The sequence below is a fragment of the Gasterosteus aculeatus genome, chromosome 5 (genome assembly GCF_964276395.1).
Source record: "Gasterosteus aculeatus chromosome 5, fGasAcu3.hap1.1, whole genome shotgun sequence".
NCBI classification, from domain to species: domain Eukaryota; kingdom Metazoa; phylum Chordata; class Actinopteri; order Perciformes; family Gasterosteidae; genus Gasterosteus; species Gasterosteus aculeatus.
The window spans coordinates 11,994,516-12,008,199 of record NC_135692.1 but is presented as its reverse complement, the minus strand read 5'-3'; the positions used below and the strand labels follow the sequence as shown (position 1 = coordinate 12,008,199).

The 13,684-nt window shown below is 43.4% G+C and overlaps 1 protein-coding gene across 2 annotated transcripts in view; it reads right to left on the bottom strand.

Annotated features, from left to right (window-relative positions):
* Positions 1 to 29: 29 nt before the first annotated feature.
* The window catches only part of adamts14 (ADAM metallopeptidase with thrombospondin type 1 motif, 14), a 28,487-nt gene continuing 14,832 nt past the window's right edge, over positions 30 to 13,684 (bottom strand). The window contains exons 6-22 of one of the 2 annotated variants that reach the window (XM_040175718.2): positions 13,011 to 13,167; positions 10,893 to 10,998; positions 8,714 to 8,857; positions 8,445 to 8,577; positions 8,056 to 8,169; positions 7,776 to 7,924; positions 7,183 to 7,355; positions 6,863 to 6,996; positions 6,326 to 6,449; positions 6,142 to 6,222; positions 4,616 to 4,779; positions 4,368 to 4,533; positions 4,005 to 4,137; positions 3,719 to 3,926; positions 2,983 to 3,112; positions 2,208 to 2,315; positions 30 to 2,118 (exon numbers count right to left, since the gene is read on the bottom strand). In XM_040175718.2, coding sequence (XP_040031652.2) covers positions 1,541 to 2,118; positions 2,208 to 2,315; positions 2,983 to 3,112; positions 3,719 to 3,926; positions 4,005 to 4,137; positions 4,368 to 4,533; positions 4,616 to 4,779; positions 6,142 to 6,222; positions 6,326 to 6,449; positions 6,863 to 6,996; positions 7,183 to 7,355; positions 7,776 to 7,924; positions 8,056 to 8,169; positions 8,445 to 8,577; positions 8,714 to 8,857; positions 10,893 to 10,998; positions 13,011 to 13,167 — 2,802 coding nt within the window. In that variant the 3' untranslated portion in view covers positions 30 to 1,540. The remainder of the gene's footprint in view (positions 2,119 to 2,207; positions 2,316 to 2,982; positions 3,113 to 3,718; positions 3,927 to 4,004; positions 4,138 to 4,367; positions 4,534 to 4,615; positions 4,780 to 6,141; positions 6,223 to 6,325; positions 6,450 to 6,862; positions 6,997 to 7,182; positions 7,356 to 7,775; positions 7,925 to 8,055; positions 8,170 to 8,444; positions 8,578 to 8,713; positions 8,858 to 10,892; positions 10,999 to 13,010; positions 13,168 to 13,684) is intronic. The other variant, XM_040175719.2, reaches the window with a different exon arrangement.

Sequence of the window (13,684 nt, the reverse complement as noted above, 5' to 3'; positions counted from 1 at the left end):
GGAGGAAACATAAATAACAAGAATCGCTGTTCTTTCAAACTTGTTTTACTTTGTTCTCCATACCACTTAAAAATTCAATAAATATTAACATTTAAAGCTTTCATTACGTATATACAAGAACTATACAATAAAAATAAAGATGTTATGATCTGCAATGCAGTAATGACGTAACAGTATGACCAACCACAGTCTGTAGACTTACAGCATCGCCTACGTTTTTATAATTGCAACATACTTTCCGTTCAATTCCTGGTTTTTCGTTTCTTTTCATGACTTCAAATTTACACTATATACATTTTATCTAAAAAATATATATCAGATACAAAAACATAATTATTACTTTTTTCATCCTTACATTGTTTTCTTCTTTTTAAAGCGTTGAATCAGTGACGTCCACAAAGGCAGAGGGTGGGCATGCTACAGTTGGGTTGGCCCTGTAGACAGTCATCTTTTTGTTTTTAGCAGTGACTTTAATCACTGGTACGTTAGTTTTGGGCACAAAAGAACAAAAAAAGAGCACCGGGGACAGAGAAGCTATGAGGCTGTCAGCCAAGAGTGACGTCTATGGAGTCTGGAGTGTGCCACTGGAATAAAAGATTGAATTAACAGGTGTCTCATTATAATTCATTAGATTATTATTACGAAACGCTATGAATTAATTACATTTGCAATTAAATGATGAGGGATAATAGAACGACTTAAAATTGTCCCTATTTCATAATAATGAACACTTAGTTTGGTCGGTTACGTCATTGTGCCGACAACATTCCGGGGAGTCTCATGCACCAAGAGTTAGTGATGCACTCTGCTGCCCCCCTCTGCTGAGTCTGTATCTACTCTGTGGGTCGTAAGTTATCTGAGTTTTAGGTGCCACAACCTTCTTACATGTTGAAATGCGAGAGCTTTTGAATGAAATCAAATGCAAATTGTGAACAACAGAAAGCCGTATTATTTTAAAACTGTACCAATTCTTGAAACAGAATGAAAAATAAAAATGATTAATCTGCCAATTTAGTTTTGTTATTTAATTTGTATCTTAAATGGACCCGTGAATAACTAATTACGAACTAAAAGCAGGATCCACAGCTGGTCTGGCACACTCTATTCTCCATAGCTGACACGTGCACCTTAAAAACCACGGCCTCTCCTCGCATGTTCACAATACAAGTTCAATAGTAGTTCTAATGCACTTGAGAAAACAGGATTACACAACTGTACACAGATAAAAACAAGAATGTAGCAATGCAGTCATCACATTTTGAACACGCCTTGAAGTCGTTTTTTAGTTTACAGCACCTGACAAGTTTTTTTTCTTTTTTTCCATATTCGAAGCACACAGGGCGGAGCGACGCTGCGCACAGATCACCGGAGTTTTAATGAGGTAACCATCGCTGGTCTGGTCTAAATTCACTGGCATGGGAAAAAAACACAACAACAATTCTTGCAACAAAAAAAAACACAAAAAGAGAGAAAACCTCTGCAGTGATTCCGTCACACGCCGAAATCCGACGAACGAGGCCGTCTCGCTGAGCAGCATCGCTCACTGCTGAGCTGACAGGGTCCTGTGGCTCGAGTCCCTCTCGGATCCTAGGTCGTCCCTTCTTGACCTGGCAGCGACTGGGCCTAAAGTGCTGTTTGGACTGTGCTCTTTAGAGGCACCTCCAGTGGAGTCTGCTGTGGGCCGCGGAGGCCCCGGAGGTAGAAGAGGCCCCGCCTCCGACTCTCCTTTTGCGGCGCTGAGGAGGGAGTCGCCGGCGGGACGCTTGGGCACGGCGGCCCCCGTGGATGGCGAGGCTTGACCGTCAGCGGTGGCGGCGGCGGTGGTGGTGGGCGGGACGTTGGCGCGGAGCCGCCTGCCGGTGGGCTTAGTGGTTTGCGGCTCGCTGGGGGTGGTCGCGGCGGGCGGGGGGGCCTTGCGGGTCGCAGGGTGGGAAGGAGCGGAGGTTTCAGGTTCAGCCGAGGCCACTTGGGTGTTTTGGAGGTCAGGGGCGTGTGTGGCGAGGTTCTCTTTCTTGTTGCAAGACTCACAGCAAAGCTTATTATATCCAGGGATGGAGCAATATCGGGCAAGAACCTCCATTTGACAGAAAATGGATTTATCCCCCAGACATGGCTCATCTAGTGATAAGAGGCGAGAGGGCGTCACCGAGGTAGATTCAAAGAAAACACGTGTACATTTAATCAAACAAATTTACATCTTGACCTACTTGAAGATATTTTGTGAACAGGGTTTTCAGGAGTCCTTTGGTGTACAGCTTCGTCTTTTATTGTGGAGTTTTCCAATATGCCAGCAGTGAGAGGAGATCCTGGCTGTCCTGGATTGGAGGACGAAATAAGGCAAAAATATATTACTACATGAGGCAATAAAAAGCAGCCACAAAATACAAGAAAAGCTCTCGACAGCCTCTCGCTACGTTAAATTAAAAACAGAGATGTCTTTTTGGAGACATCTCTGTCAAGCTTGGTACGGCACAAAGTGACATCTTTTTTGACAAAAAACACTTTTATTTTTTTCCATTGCATCTGGACACAAATTGCCGGCTCCAGCTTCTCAACAGGAAGCTAAATGAAAAAAATCTGCAGACGCTGACATTCATCTCAGTAAGAGTTATAGACAGGGTCCATGAGGTATTCAAAAAGGTTCTTTGTCCTAAGAGGATATTGAAGACATCAAGTGTGGTCATAGCAGCTGGTCCGTTTATGCATTCATCATGCAAACTCACAAAAAAACACATTCAATCAAATAATATTTATGTAGCTGGTGCTCCAAGACGATTATGACTAAAGGTGGTTGATGGGTTAGGGTTTTCATAAGAAAAAAGCCTGGTTCTAGTCTTTCAATCAGTCTTTCTGCATCCACAATAAAAAAGGAAACTACTCGATCAGGCCGAGGCAGTCTCTCCATCAGTGCTTGTGAGAGAGGAATGAAACTGGTAAATTCACAAATACTGTTCCAGAATGACTTGCATGTTTGGGTCTCACCTGGACAAGAAATGAGTTTGCAAATGAGGACTGTCTCCGGCTTCTCGCCCTCACATTCGCCGATGGTGTTGTCGCTGGCCTTGCAAACCACCTGTCTTTGCTGAATCCCTTCACCACAGGTCACTGAACACTGCATCACACCACACACCACACACACACAATATTATTTTTAAGTCTTACCTATATGTACAAGGAGCTCTTTTCTCTCTTTAAAATAATGAAATGAATGAAGCCCTGCTGCTGTAGTGGGAGCACTGCTCAGGAAATTATGCAGAAAGAAGAGATCACATTTTCCAATCGAGCCCCCGGGTGGGTTGGAAATGAGGGAAAAATACTTGATGGATTAAATTACAAAAAGCAAAGGGTTAATCATGGTGGCAATTTACAAAAGTTGTATTTTACCAGTCATGACAATACGTTTGTGGGCGTATATCATTCCTAGAAGCTACCAGCCAGCTTCAAACTACTGACAACTGACTCACTATTCATCTCATTCATCGCCCGTTCAGTAACTCATCTGTGGATGCCCGGTAAAATTTTGAATGTGTTCAAATAGATCCACAGTGTAAACTGTTGCCATGCCAACATGAGTGCCAACGAAACAATAGTTTTGTAAAAAAACAAAACCCAAAAACCTTATGGCTGCGTACAAATTATTTTGTGTGGTGCGACGCGCCTTCATTCTACAATCCCCAAATTGCCACTAAATAAACGTAAGTCCGAACCGCTCACTCACCTGAGACCACGCCCCTGTCCTCCACTGGGCGGGGCACGCGGTGTGGTTGCAGACCTTCCTCGCCTCCGGCCGATCCTCGGTGCAGTGCTTGCTGTGGACGGGCCTGTTGGTGCCGTTGTGGAGCGCCTGCATGCACTGCACCGCCCTGGTCTGGTAGGCGAGCTTTCCGCACGTCTTACTGCAGGGACTCCACTCCTCCACCATCCACCTGACAGCACAGCGGGCTCTTTGGAAGGTTTCTTGCCATGCATCAAAATAATACCGTGTCAAGCTGGAGGGCACTTACGTGGGCTGGCTGCACTCTTGGACATTGCAGCGTTTCCGAATGGGTTTGGGCTTTTTGCTGGTTTCACAAAAGTTTCGATGTACCAAGCGGCTGTTACTCCTCCTCCTGCATCCATATTTAGTGTACTGTATGCCTGAAACATGGGAGGTTTATATAAAGATATATTTACTCTTCCAAGAAAAATTGGCATGAATTATTTAAATTATTATCAGAATACATTTCTACAAATATCTCAGTGTCCACTGCTGACCAACAACATCGGAATATATTCATTTTTTCATTTTTTTCACCTGGCACACAGCAGCTAACAATGTGCTGCTTTAATGGCTTTGTAATAAAAATGTGTACTGAAGAGTCACTGACCTCCCCCGCAGGGTTTGGAGCACTGAGACCAGCTCTTCAGTGCCCACTCGTATGTGTCTAGTTCGGCCAAAAGGACATTGTTGTTCGTAATAAGCGGTAACAGGTCCTCGTGTATGATATACTTGTACGTCAGGCTTATCTTTGAATCTTCTTCCATGGGAATGACCTGCGCAAAAAAAGGTTAATTCCAGAAAAAAAAACTACATGGAAAAGGTAAAGAGCGATGATGCTGTTTCAGCGGCACTCACTAGCACCACAATGGCTTCATACAAAGGTCCGGTTGTTTCCAGAATCTCCTTCGCACCATCGAGAGAATACTCCCACTGTAAACCATTCTCGATGAATGTCTTCGTTTCAGCGTCTTCGCTTTTTGCATTCAGTATAAAGTTTCCAGTCACTTGATTTTTCACAGCTGTCAGTAAAGGGCAGAAAAAAAATAATATGAGAATTAATCTGTGCATCTCATGTAGTTTTTTTTTTGCTTCATTCATTAAAAATCTTAAAAACGTTTTTTTTTAGATCACTGGTAATGACGTCTCTTCTTTCGATGAGAAAATAAAAGCCAGAGGAAATGTGTGTGTGAGTAAAGAGGAGAGGAAGGGTTTGGGCTGAATGCCACTTTGATCCTGACTCGTCATCGTCAGTCGTAAACAGAGAGCTATTCTAAGACAAATAATATGAGCCTGTCACACATCACTTTCTAGTGCAAAGTTGATTTACCGATGGAGGTTTCCTGTTCTCTCTTCCGCACTTATTTACATTAAGCTCAAACGGTGAAGTCATTTGAAAAGCGGTTTAAGGCAAATTTTTCTTTTTTATCTCAATACCACCTGTTATGTGTGTCGCTTTCACAAAAAGCAGTGAAAAGGAATCGTCAACTTAAAACCAATCTTTTTAGTGTCAAACGAGCTCCTTTGTGAAGGTCAGCAGGTGCGGTCAAGATGGATTCACAGCAGTTTACGATGGATTTGAACACAGAACAAATTGAATCCAAGTCGCAATATCAACTGTTAGCGATGTCGCAACTGTAACTGTATCACATCATTAGGGAAAGAAAGACGCAGCGTCTTGGAAAAGCAGCCAGTTAATTGGATAAGAGGCGGTCAAAGGGGACGAGAAATTCGTGGAGAGGAACGAGAAAGAAATCACGGCTAAGTGACAATGTGTGCAAAAATGATGATGATCACACCGATACAGTGAAGCGTTTCTTTTTCAGTGTTTTCTGATTGATAATATATTAGAACTCCTAATACCGCACTCAAGAAAGACAAACAAGGGTTTTCTTAGTTTAAGTATGAGTAAATGAGTTTCTAAAACGAGTCATAGTGCCAGTTAAGATCGAATGGGTTTATTCTCATATTCTTTTGAAATACCACGTTATGAATCCATTGTGGGAGTACTAACAGAAATCTCACAGAGAGATATTCTTGCTGTTTCTTTTACTAGGTGAATTGAGATATCAAAATCTCTTTTCCAAAGGAGGATTAGTAAGATACCTCAAAGGGCATCCCCACATTGAGATATCAGCCAACACGGTTAACATATTTATATTATTTGGGTGAACTAAACCTTGGGCATAGAAGTTGAATTTGTGCATTTGTTCCTATAAGAAAGTAATTATAACCATGTGATGTGGTAATAAAAACAAAAACAAACAAACAGGAAATCTGTAAAGTTTAGAAAAACAATACTCATGTTCACTGAACAATTCTGTTACTCTGTTGCACCGATATTAACATGTGTTTCATGTCAAAAATTTGTGAGACACTCTTACCAATTATATGAGGAGAAGTCTCATTCTCTTCGATGACAATGTGGCGCGCTCCTATTGGGATGTCGAACATTTTCAGCATTCCTAAAAATACAAAGAGACACGGATCAGTTCAGCCCTTAAAATGACGGCGTCTTATATAATAACTTGTCGGAAGCAGCGTTGCTGTCCGGTAGCCGGCGGTTACCATTCTTTTTGGGCGTCTTGGTGAGCGTCAGCTTGACGGTCCGACAGTGAGAGTTGTCCCCTTCGCACACGCCACATTTGTCCTCCTGTTTGTAGGAACCGACCTCCTTGTCGCAGCCTACATGCTGTGAGGGGGGACAATCAGATGAGGCTGACGCGGCGCCTGACTTTAATGCAGGCTGAGGTGGTGAATAATGCCATGGGAAAACCCTGCACGCAGAGGTCTAACATGATGCTTATTGGAAAGACAGACGTAACAGGAATGCAGCCAGAACAAGGAGCGGACGGCTGCAAGAATACGAATCTCAACTTTAACTCCAACGTGAATATGTGTGCGTTTGTGCTGGAACGAATTATTGAGATATTTGACTGCACTTCGGTAAAGGACAATGTTGTTATTCCAAAGGGCAAAAAAATATAAAGATAAAGATGAAAAAATACATACATTTATATTGTAGTGTCTTTAAATACACTTAAAACACGGCGTGGGTTGTGTTTGTATCTGCATGGACTTCTAGTGTGAGAGTAGCAGACGCACCAGACACTCTCCTCGGGCGCACACTCTGAAGGGCTCCGAGTAGCTGCAGCGGGTCCCGTCGTGCATCACCTGGTTCATGAACACCACCTCTCCGGTCTCCTTCGACTTGCAGCTCATCTCACATTTTCGCGCCTCTAAAATCCCCAAACACGACCCAACCGTGGTTATTGCGAATATCTTCAGGAGGATGCGAACGCCCATCTGTCTCCGAAAAATGCTTGAGAGCAGTTTTTCCCGCGAATGTAATCAGTCACCTTGCGAAATTCAAAGAACGCCCTTGAACGAAGGAGCCGGCTTAGCTGTGCTCCGTACAGACTTACCATCTGGGTGCTCGTACGGGAGCCAGGTGTGCTTGATGTTCTTGTGGTACTTGTTGCTCCTTTGGATGCACTGCTGAGCACGGAAGTCCTCATAAGGGCCAGCACACTCCTCCGTGTTGCACATTTGGTAGTCAAAAGCAGAGCTGGGGCAATCTCGACCTCCGTAGGCAGGCCTGATGAATGACAAAAAAAACTATATTCCCATCAGCCTTTCTGGTAAGATGTTTTGAAGTGAAGCTGGATTTAAACAAGAGCGATGGAACCAATGAAATGGCCGTACAATTATAATTTCGATCCATTATCTACCAAGCCATATCATTTATAATAATTGAATCTTCTCCTTTCACATCTCTATGATGCACTTGCTTATTTATAGACGGTAAATATATATATTTTTTGCATGTTATAGTAGGCTGGAAACTGGATAGAAAAAGTGACAATCTTAAGGAATGACTGTATCGTCTTTGCTCTCCAGCTCTGACCGATGTCATTATCTGTTGGTTCAGCACCCTGAGAGCATATTAGCACTCTTCAGCCGCTGAAAGAGAGGTCATTTCTTTGTGTTCTCTTTTTGTCGCCGCCGCAGCACTCACGCCGGGTTGTTGCACTGTCTGCTGCGAGAGCGAACTCCACCGCCGCAGGTTCTGGAGCAAGAGCCGAACTTTGACCAGGAGCCCCAACTCCCATCGTGGCCCTGAGGCTGCTGGCTCGATCTCCAGATGCAATGGCCCTTGAAGCACCACTGAAATATAACGAAAAGAACAAAAAGGTCCAGGCTAATGAGGCTTTTTATTTTTTATTTACTTCCTCCAGAGAGCTGCGCTGAACAAAAGTTAAATTGTAATTCAAAGCAGATTCAGAGAGATTTCCCACCTTTCCCGGTGCGCACTCTGTTCCATCCACCGGAGGACCTTTTTTGGTTTTACAAAAGTACTGGTTGTCGGGGTGACTGCACCACAGTTGCTTGCAAGGGTCGTACGTTCGAAACTGAATGAGAAGAAAGTCATTTTGAGCTTGAGTCACTCCTTTTGGAAATGTGAACGGGCGAATTCATCGATCTGCTGTGGATGTGGAAAATCCACCCTTACTGGAATAGTTATCACACATTATTGACTTTCTATTGAAGCATGTATCATTTCCGTGTGTAAACACTCAACTAGTTGCATCTCTTTATATATTCATTTATGGGCCATTGTCTCGTGTGCGTAAACGGTCTAATAGTCATAGTCAATCGATATATTAGCAAGTTGTGAAGGACTTACAGCGGTGCACATTTTATACCCGACACCAAAGTCAAAGCGGCACTGCTCGTCCATAGAGTAATTTATGCCAGGGAGCTCGGGGAGCTTGGGCCACTTGTGTTCAAAGGGATCATCCAGCAGGCAGTCATAGGAGCTGAATAGAATATTAGAATAAAAGAGTCACACACTGAATGTGAGATCCTTGAAGAATAGACCAGACGAAGAGACAGAGATACAGCCAATACGTGAAGAACATCAGAAGTGACGGGAGGGGAGGAAACGCAACGTACTGGATGTATCGATTGAGCTCCTGCTTACTGCAACGTGACCAGTGATAGCGGTGAAAAGCTGCTTGGACCAGTGGCGCCATGATGCTGCCCATACTGGTCTCATCGGCACAACGATTGCCCTGGCCGTCGTGCTCCATGCCGAGCCTGAGGAGGTAGTTAGTTTATTGAGCGGAAAGAGAGTGAGATAATATAGTAGAATTAAAGATCAAGAGACAAACTCAATATTTCATGGAGTACTAATCAGAATTGGTGAATGAAGTACAGCGCGAAATGAGGTCAGAGGCAAATGTTGTTGCACCCGCCCAGACTTTCACCCCAACATATTCCAGTAGGGAGTAACGGTTTGTGTGATGATTTGGTCCATTTTGGTCCATGAGGTGAAACGTCAGCTTCACAATGTAAAGATTTAATTAAATAAAATTATATTGGGTAACTCAACAGCTGCATAAATAAAAAATGAAAGAGAAGCAATTATTAGATTTTCAGCAATTACAGGCAGCACAATGGTTATGTAATTGCATAACACACTCAAATTTCAGGCTTTTACTATTTCCTTTGACAACTGAGAATATTTCTTCATTTGGATGTTAATCACCTCCCTGATGACCGATGGCGGAGGTAATCAAAGACTTTAAATCAGCAAAACAGTCTCATTTTGGTGAGCGTCTTAATAGGAATGTTTCTGGATGAATGGGCAATTGACTGAAAGAACATTTTGAAGGCTTACTACGTAAAAAAAACATTGGAAGTAGCACATTTTTCACTAATGGAAAAATAAGACTTCGGTAAGCAATGAGACCCTCGTCATTTCACTCAAGCTACTTTTTTAAGTTATGCAATGTTGAGTGTCCCCTAATTATTTTCAGACTTTTTTAATATACTTGTATGAAAAAAAAAATATTTTTATTAAGTACATTGTAATAGTTCTTATAGTGGAGACGTTTTTTTGGTGGTTTTTAATGGTACATTTATTGTACATTTCAACTGTGCGTCTCAAACCGTCACTGTGGCCTTTTGAGGAACTCTATGACCTTTGAACTGCAAACACCATCACAGTCGAAGTCTCCCACTCGGAAAGTGGTGCGTTCAATCAGGGAGTTAGTTCGCTGACAGGTGCAGGATGGAGTCCGCCCACGATTTAGTGACCTTTTCCTCTGTTCTTTTGTGCAACGCGGCAGTCAATCAAGTCCTTCTGGACACTTTGACGTTCGGGCCGCAGCGGGTGGCGCACTTCACAGACATTACTTCATAAACCGTTTAGAGCCCCATCAGAAGAGAGACGGAGCGGGTGCTAAATGGACCGGTGTAAGAAAGGCTGTGTGCAGATTGTAGTCTCGGAGGGCCACACTTGTGATTTTGGGATGGACAAAATCAATCTAATTAATAAAAAAACATCGTAACTCTGTCTTATGGACACAGGACGAGGCTTCTAAGGAGTTCAACTAAAGTTCAATAGGTTCATGGGTGGATACAGCCTGTTACTAATCTCAGCTTAAATAATAAGGAGCCATACAGTTAAACACAGGAGCAAAGTAAACGAATGCTGTAGTCTAGTAATGTGCTTATCTTAAGTAAACAGTGTAACATTTGCGGAAATCAGGCTATTCTCTTTCTTCTGAGAGTAATTGAAAAAATATGTTTTCCCAGTAAATTAGCTTGGTAAGCTAAGCTTAAAAACAAGATCGGAAACAGCTATCGTTGATCAGTCCAAAGGTAACAAAATCCGCCTTCCCGCAATTCTATTCCACTACACTTACACCTACATAACATGCACTCAGGGACCATTTAATTAGGTAACAACAGACCTCTTTTAATATTACATCTATCTTTATAAAGGGTTTAATGGAGAAGGTCATATTAAAGGCGTTGTTGTATTGGAATATGTTCTACTGAGGATAGTTTCCTATTTTTGGTCCCTCACATTTACATAGATAATAATACCACTCAGCGTAATGCAGTCAAGTACAACAAACCCGACTCACCTGAATGTCAAAACATTTGAATTGACACCTCGGTGACAACAAAAACTAGGTATTACAGTTTTTGTTGTCTTGGATTGCATTCGAAAATACAAGTGTACCTTATAAAGTACCACATATATATATATAGTATACATGCAACATAACTACAGATAGCATGCAAACCCTGCTGGTGCTTTGACCGCCATGCTATTACTCACACGTGGCCGGTTTCATGAGCGACCACGAAGGCGGAGGAGAAGCCGTCCTCGTGGTTCAGGGTGCAGCTCCTCAGCGGGTGGCACATCCCCGTAACTGGAGCGTAACCTGGGCAACGCAAAAGACCACACAGCCCTAATAATCAAGAACCAGGATGAAGGCTGTGACACTGTCATTCAGACGCTGAAGCACGAGGTGGAACATCGGCGATATGTGAGATGTGATGCAGTTACGGCGACGGTCTGTAGGTCTTGGCGGAAATATTCTCAAAGTAGTAAAACCAAACCTTTTTTAGTTTAACCAAACGGCGTCGCCAAAGGGAAAATAATAAAGGGTAACGATGTAAGTGATGTATTCAGCCTGTCTGCGTTTACAGCCGTAATACTGAATTTTTGAAGGCAATAAAACTCCATAAAAGCAACATGCTTAGTGATCATGGACAGAAGACGCCGGCGAGAGTTTAAGCAAGAGAAGCATCTCTTCAATCTGCAAAAATAAACATGAAGCTGGGAGACATTTCATCAGCACCGTCCTCACATCTGCACCGGCATCACAACATTTCAACCAGAGTGCACCAAACCTTGAAGCAAAGAACAAACATTAAACATAACTCGATCAAGAGGTGTGCAGCCATCAGCGCGCTTCAATTTGGTTCAGAAGTACGCTCGTCCTGGCCTCCTTTTGGCAACTTTTAGATAATTTCCATGCTTTCTGACCATCAGAAGAGCGTCTTTTGGCATGCAGGTAAAAAGCAGAAAATGCAGCAGAAAGACAGCCGGCGATGAAGGGTCTTAAAATGCATACGGTTATTTTGACGGTGTTGGCAAAAAGAGAAACGTCTGCTAAGTGCGTTGTAGCGGACTTATTTTTTATTTGTTTTTGCTGCAGCAATGATGATGATGATGATGTCCGTCAGGGCCAGGTGATGGTTCTTTTTCGTAAATGCAAGAAAGATTGACACGTTCAGTGCTGCGAGTGAATTAGCCAAACATGAAAGCAGTTGGAATTCGAATTCCACAAAGTGAGGCTTTGCACATCGAAGCGAAGAGGTGCAGCGGCAGCAGCAGTAGCAGCAGCAGCAGAAGCTAAGGGTCAAATATGTGTCTCTCACTGCCGATGTCACGAGTGAGAAGAGGCCTGGTCTCTGTCATCTTCCTGACAAACTCAAAAACCGAACATCGTGCCAGGAAAATGAAATCCGCGGCAAGAAGAGCCGATCAAAGACACTCTAAATCACTCACAAGATCCGATCTAATCTCATTTGTAAATGCGGCACATTCACCGGCAGTTAACAAAAACAAACCAGCGTGTTCAGCTTGTTTGCTTCCACACAAACTGAATGGATTCTTTTTTTACCCGTCCCACAGCCACAATATCTGTGTTTGGACATAGAATATACCATCTCGCAGTTAAACCTCGACAAGAGAGTGTGATGTCGGCCTGGGACCCTGAGACGCGCCACCGGGTCCGGCCCATCTCAGAGCAGGGCGCCATAGAAACCGGGCTTGTTATGAACACAACACAGCTATGGCAACATCCGGAGGTGTGACAAGCAAAGCAGGTAGCCTCGGGTTGTCCTCTGAACATGACACATGTGCTTTAGAAGTTAAAAATAAACACGGGTCAATGCAAGATGTTGAACTTGAACACAAAAGGATGTTTGTTAAGTTTCACTGGAGGTTGGGAGGCTCACTTCAACATTTGTTTGAAGGGCTGAAAAGAAAGAATACAGCGTGAGACATGTGCTAAACCGACAGAACATGTATGGTATAAAACCATTGAAGAATCATTGCATACATGTGTTATTAGGGTTGAGTGGGCTGGTTAAAACACCTGTTATTTGAAGTAAATAACCAACAGACATTTCTGTTTTTTCTCTACATGCCAAAAACCCTCTCGAGCAATATCAATCAAAAGTTTTTATATCTGGGGTGGCGTCAAAGTCGAGTCAGCGAGGTGCTCGGTGATTCTTTCCCCGTGAGGTCGAATTCGGTTTGTGACCTCGGCGGCCCGTTTTTCCGTCGACTTTACCTGGGCAAAGACTTGAAGCCAACCCCTTTGTGAATGGAAGCAGATCAGCACTCAGTCTGCACAGTCCTCGATCGAGAAGAATACAGTACCTTGCATACCTGCGGGACCAAAATCTTGCCTTGTGAGGAAGATGGCATGATCGTGGTACTCGGCGTGGTCGGGGTCGCGGCGCTGCTGCGTGTTGGCCCAGCGGCACACCTGCTCCAGGCTGCGGGACGGGTTGCCGCGCTCGATCAGGCTTATGGACTGTTGAAAAAAAAACGGACGTGTTTGACTCTCTCTCTGTTTTGTTGTCTTCTAAATCACTAAAACAAACAAAATGTACTCCAATCATGTTGTTACAAGGTTATACGTAGGCTGCAATTATCGGAAAAAAAACAAAACTAAAAATCCTGTGTGCGCCTCCAAAGGCGGGCTGCACATGTCATTCGAATTAAAAGGAAATTTGAATAATTCTGCAAATTGAATTGGCATTCACATTGAAATCTTCTGCCAGCATGAAAACCGCTCTGTGTATTTGTTTTTCTTCCCCCCTAAAAGTGGCACAGAACTGTAGACGGATGATCTTTTTTGTCTTTGCTACCAGCCAATGCAACAACAAAACTCCGCTGAGGATGTAACAGTGTGGTGACTGACAACAGCGCGGCTCACACCGGAGGGTGTACCCAGGTGGACGGGCAAAACCTTGTTCTTTCTTCTCCCTTTGTTTGCTGGGGAAACATTCAACACGTTCAAGCTCATCTAAATGGTTCTGTGAAAACAG